We start from the raw sequence: 6,000 nt of genomic DNA, 5'->3' as shown, positions 1-6,000 counted from the left end.
ACACGCACTTTGTTTTAACTGAGGGACTGGATGAAGGGTTCTGGTGTGTGTACCGAGGGCAAAGTGGAGGATGCATGTGACAGGCAGCATCTTGTTTAGTCATCAACACCTCAGAGTCCTCTGTGCTTTGATCTCAGCATCAGAGGAGCGCATCACACTGAACCTCTGCCGAACAAGTCTGAACACGCTATTAGACTTCTTCCTGAAAAGAGAGGGATTCAGCGATTGTAACTCAGCGGAAATAAACAACATTTGAATCAGTAAGTGGCATACTGTTCATGATTAAATGTACAGACTAGGCATGGCTTGGTACTAGGGAATGAAACAATATAGAGCATAAACGCACACACCTGTGTTTCCGTTCGCTTGCTGCGCAAACTCAAAATTGACTAGAGAGTTAAGAGGGACCTAAACAGATTTGAGTGTTTTTGGTGTGCGTTAAGTCACATCTAAAATGTGTAACTGATGTATACAGATGATCAAAATAGAAACAATGCAGTCTTTTACAGTGTACACTCACAGTCCCAGTAATGGTATCGAGCTCTGGCTGAATCGGTGTGAAATGACAGGGATGAGACTCTTTCCCTGCTCTCCTGAGGACCCTCTCACTCTCCATCTCTCTCTTCCCACTCTTCCTCTCCCTCCTCCGAGCTTGATTGCGCAGTCTCTCTCTCTCTCGCGTGCTGCTCTCTCTCTCTCTTTTTCCTCTGTTACACTTTACCCTCTTTCTCCATTGCGCACAAGCTCTCCTTTTCTCCTCATGTTCATCGTTCCTCTCCATCTTTTTTTTGCTGATCCTTTTAAACAACTCTCTCTCCATCCCTCTCTCCATCCCTCTCTCTCCCTATCATCTTGAAGACAGTGTGGCTTCTAAACCCTAAGCCGCTGCCTGTCAGAGTGCTGCTCAGTTTATGCGCTCGGTGCTCCTCTCCTCTCTCCTTTGTGCTACACTGTGTGCCGCACTGCACTGCTCTCCTCTCCTCTCTTCTCCTCTCTTCTCCACTTCTCCTGGATACCCCCTCTCTCTCTCCATCTCTCTCTCTCTTTCACACTCTCTCGCTCTCTCCATTCTCTCCACCTCCATCGCTCCTCCACTGCGTTATTCCTCCGGCTCTTCCATTGCGCACTGCTGTGCCGCTCCGCTCCTCTGCCTTCTCCTCCATCCTTTCTCCTGTTTTTGGGAAACACGGGGCTTGTCGCCTACTTCTGTGTCCGCCACGCCGGGGAGGGCTCCGCGCTCCAGGTTCGAAGGAAGGTGGAATCCGATGGTTGCGCGGGGCGCTCCACGACCGACCGTGGGCGCGCAGACCCTTTGGATCTTTTTGCGGGCTGACGCGGTGGAGGAGCGCGTGGGGAGCAGGAGGGTCCGGGGAGTGGGAGGTGAGTTGAGGGCTGCCCAGGTGTGAGCCTCTCGCTCTGTGTTTTTTTTGTTTTTTTTTGGTGGTACATTTTTTTGGCGCGGTGCTAATCAAGGTTTCCCTCGGCGCTGGCTGGCTGTCGTCGCTTGCCCGTTGGACGGTCATGCGCTGGGACCGAGGCGCTTTCCGTTGGCTGGAGTCGGAGACCCCCTCCCCGCTTAGCGCGCCCCGCGTGGGGGCCGCGTGGAACCTGGCGCCGGGCGAAGACGTCGGGCACCAGGGGCCCCGCCGGGCACCGCCGGCACCATGAACCAGCTGGACGCTCCGCGGCCCATGAACTGGACCATCAGGAAACTGTGCCACGCAGCCTTCCTGCCCTCAGTGCGACTGCTCAAGGTAGAGTCCGACCGCGTCGTCCAGGGGTTCGAGGAAGACCGAGCGGGGGAGGGGAGGTGTGTGTGTGGTGGTGGTGGGGGGTTGTATCTGCCTTATGAAAGAGTAGAGAGGTGGAAGCTTATTTGGTGTGATTAGACGGATGGAAAGAAACAAGCTAAATATATCCGGTGGGAGAAAAGGTGCCATCCTCTTTTTCCTTTTTCTTTTTTACTGTATGCTCGTGTCGGATAATCGTGTCATGCTCAAACTGGATGGAGTTGGGGGGGGGGGGGGGGGGGGGGGGGGGTTGTGGGATTGATTAAAACACTGGTGGATGCTGGGATGCTGTGCTCAGAAATTCAATGTGTTTGTCGGTGTAGTATGGTAGCAGAAGAGTCGGTAGACGGTGTAGTGGGCACCACAAGAAGGACAAAGTATTGAGTTTGGATTTATGTTCATACAGGTCGCAAAATAAGAGAAGAGACAAGCGTGGGATGCTGTCCACTAAGTGTGTGTGTGGGAACAAAGAATGGTGCAGAGAATGGATAAAAGTGAGAGGTACATCGTGGGGTGCGAAGGAAGAGGGACGGAGCGAGAAGGAAAGATGAGAGATGGTGAGATGCCAGAGAAAGACCAAAGGTAGAGAGACAATGGATAAAAGCAAACAGAGAGGCAGGAGTGAGAGAAAGAGAGAAAAAAGGATGGAGTGAGAGAAGAGAGAGAGCGAGAGAGCGGTGGTTCCCATTGGAAGAGTGAGAAACATCGAAGGAAGAGAGAGAGAGACTTTCGAGAGAGGAGCAGGAGAGATAGAAGCGAGAGAGAAGGAAAGCCAGAGAGACCCAAGAGGGCTCATGGGGGAAATTTCGAAGGATATGTTACAGTAAGTGTAATGGAAACGAGTAGTGCGGCAGTAAGGTGCGAGAATAAAGTAGGACGGAGAAATAAGGATACATGATACAAGATTTTCACATGTGGGTTAATAGAAAATATAGAGCTCCACAACTTTCGGGCAGACCCACACAATTAACTTGTTCGGGCCGATTTGTGATGGACGCTGCTTCCGTCAGCATAAATTTGATGCATTGGCGGCGTTAAGTAATCTCATGCACGAATGCCTGCAAATATTTGCATATAGTGTGAGTAGAGCTCCTTCCGCAATCACGTGGACGTTTGACTGGTTGCACTGGGCTGTTGCGTGTAAACTCCAAACCTCGCTAGTATTGACAATGTTCATGCTTCAGCTGTCACCACATGTAGGCCTTCCATGAGGGCCTCAATTGTTGCTCGTCTTTAATCAGCTCTTACAGGAGTGGGTTACAGGACTGACAAGGTGTTCCTGTGCTGTGGAACTGGGAAGGCACATGCACACACATTACCAGGTCCTTCATTTGCATGTGTATGCACTGGGTATAATAAGGTATCATCCTGCTCGGTTCTTGATGGGTTGGCTGGCTGATGTTCGGTGGGTGTTCCTGTCCGCTGTGGGAGCTGGGGGCTCTCACAAAACATTTTTACTCCTCAGGAAAATGGTTCTGTCTGAATTGGATACTTGTTGGTTTTGGAGTAAATGCACGTTCAATGTTTTGATCAGGATTTTGCTCAAACTTTTCCCAGCTGTTGCCAAAAGGTTTGGTGTGTGTGTGTGTGTGTGTGTGTGTGTGTGTGTGTGTGTGTGTGTGTGTGTGTGTGTGTGTGTGTGTGTGTGTGTGTGTGTGTGTGTGTGTGTGTGTGTGTGTGTGTGTGTGTGTGTGAATTCTCAAGGGACCTCCGATTTTGGTGGGAAATTTAGCTAACAGGCCTGGCTGTCATCATCTTCAGACATTTCTAAAGGATGTGTTCTCCTGGACTGCTTCAGACGATAAGACGTGTGGGTTTTTCTTTCTCCTCAAGGCGACGTGTGTGTGTGTGTGTGTGTGTGTGTGTGTGTGTGTGTGTGTGTGTGTGTGTGTGTGTGTGTGTGTGTGTGTGTGTGTGTGTGTGTGTGTGTGTGTGTGGCTTTTGCTTGTATGCGTGTGTGCACATATATGCATGGTATTCCCTGCAGAGCGTGCACATTTGATGATACAGGCAGGAGAAGAAGGCAAATGTAAGATACAATTTCAATCTATGACCAAGCAAGAAGAAAACTTGCAAAGTCCTCATCATTTTTCTTTCCCAGACTCCAACTGCCACAAGCGTTTTCTAGATCATGTATCGGTCAGTTAATCTGTCTCATGTGTTAATCCTCCCTGTTAATAGTCACAGTAAAACAATCAACTAAGTGTGTCAGGGACAGTGTGAACTAATTGAGATGGTAAAAACGGATCAGAAACAATGCAGTGTGTTGGGCACAAAGTTGTGTTTGTCTGGGTGACTATGAGTTGTGAGTTTGAACAAGGCACTGCCATCCAATTCGTCGAGCGAAAGCTGGCTGAAGTTCAGCAGTGCGATCCCAAGGCTTACAGGCATTTATTAACTTAGCTAAGCAGATATCTTGAAAAAACGAAGCCTATTTTGAAGCTGAAAGTCAAAGTAAGGCATGTCTCTACGTTGAACAGAAGTGTGCTTTCTTATCTTCACGGGCGCGCATTTGTGCGTGCGCAAAGAGTGTGTTTTTCCTCGTCCTAAATGGAAACTGAACACTGTTCACCATTCAGTGCGACCATCGGGATACAAGGGAAGAAGTAGACCGGGTTCCAATTAAATTCCGGGCCGTATGCGTACGGCGCTCAATGTCACGGTTAAACAACCTTTTACTAAGGTTTTAGCTTCCTTAGCCCCCAAGGCCTTGCAGCAATGACAGAATATACAGCCATTTCACCATATAAATGAATCTCCCGGCTTGTTATGAAATTATGGATCTGCTTTAGTCTTGAGGTGACCCCGAGATATATTCCCGATCTCCCCTTCGCGGGGGGGGCGGCGGCCGCATGCTGACTCAGGACGCGGCCGGCGGCGGTTATTAACGATCCCACCCGACCATAACTCACCTCACCACTGACAAGAGCATTCAACAAGTAATTAAACTTGTTACATCGGCTTCCCATCGACCTTTCAAATGGCAAAGCAATAGGTTCTGCGGCCCTTCGCTCAAGAGTAATGTATCTGTTTAACAAAGAGGGAGAGGAGGGGTGGGAGAGCCACGCTCTCCATGTTGGGAGCACCTAAAAGGGAAATGAGGCAGTTCAATAGTGTAAGTGATTTCTCCACAAAAGGCTGTGGGGTATCATGCCAGAAATGAATGCATTACACAGCGTAACCAGGAGTGATGCCATTCTCTCTCTCTCTCTCTTTCTCTCTGACATTTTCAAATATTAATATTTATTGATTCACTCAAAATCACCACTCTGTCACCAAGTATTTGCAATCTGGAGGCAGGGTTATGCTTCCCTCGCTGATGAAAGCACATACCTTGATATTCTAGCATTAAACAACATCATTAAGTGTTTTATTGAAATTGTCTGGCTGCCAGGACATTCATTCGGTATATCCTGGATCAGGGACCAGTGTGTTTTTTTCAGTGGAAGTTGCTTCACACAACGTTACCATATCCCCGCGGCGTTCTGTGATATTTAATTAACAGGCGATCGAGATAACCTCCATGCTCGGGTCAATTTAAATGAATGGTTGGATGATTAACTGATTGAGGCGAATCAGATGAAGGGTGAGCTCTGCACTTAGCTCGAGCCCAAGTCCCAGGGTCCCGACAGCCAGGGGAAACAATATTAACAGGGAAGACATCTTTAATCACTACTGATGACTACTGAGAATCTTTTTGCTCTCTTTTCTCGTTCAATCTAATCTATGTGAATGTAATCTACCCCCACGTCTTTTCAATCAGGCGGTCTATTCTCGTTGTCACACTTTGTATGGGAGCATTCTAACTGTGATCTCCAGCTCATTATACAGTGTCGTTCACTTGGTCCTAGTGCACGTTTGATTGCACTGATGAAATCACAAGCAACAGAATGGTAAATATTTTGTTAAATAAACATCAAATAATATACTAGAGAAAATATGTTAATGTGGTATAACATGAAGGCACGCGCATGCACACACACACACCTGCTTTGTTGATTCTCTCCTCTACATTATCCAAGGGTTTTCTGAGGGAATTAGCATCGAATGCAAAACGAATAGCCACAGGAATTGAGAGGCACGGGGAATTAAATATATCAGTGTATACATTTTCTTCTTTCTACATGGTCCACCTGAATGCACGTTCGTTCTGAATCCATAGCAGCGAGGTAGTGAGAGTATTTTGGTGTTCCTGATCTGAATTCAAGAG

At 48.0% G+C, this 6,000-nt stretch overlaps 1 protein-coding gene across 21 annotated transcripts in view; it reads left to right on the top strand.

The window, feature by feature from the left end:
• Positions 1-6,000, top strand: part of trpm3 (transient receptor potential cation channel, subfamily M, member 3) — a 146,899-nt gene that overhangs the window by 25,210 nt on the left and 115,689 nt on the right. For 2 of the 21 annotated variants that reach the window (XM_060054353.1, XM_060054355.1), the window contains exon 1: positions 577-1,754. The exons of 12 other annotated variants lie outside the window; for them this stretch is intronic. In XM_060054353.1, coding sequence (XP_059910336.1) covers positions 1,665-1,754 — 90 coding nt within the window. In that variant the 5' untranslated portion in view covers positions 577-1,664. Of the gene's footprint in view, positions 1-575; positions 1,755-6,000 lie in introns of those variants that run through there. 7 more of the 21 variants (XM_060054361.1, XM_060054349.1, XM_060054363.1 and 4 more) reach the window with 5 other exon arrangements.

Source organism: Gadus macrocephalus, chromosome 6, assembly GCF_031168955.1.
Source record: "Gadus macrocephalus chromosome 6, ASM3116895v1".
Classification (NCBI taxonomy): Eukaryota; Metazoa; Chordata; class Actinopteri; order Gadiformes; family Gadidae; genus Gadus; species Gadus macrocephalus.
This window is presented reverse-complemented; position numbering and strand designations above follow the sequence as displayed.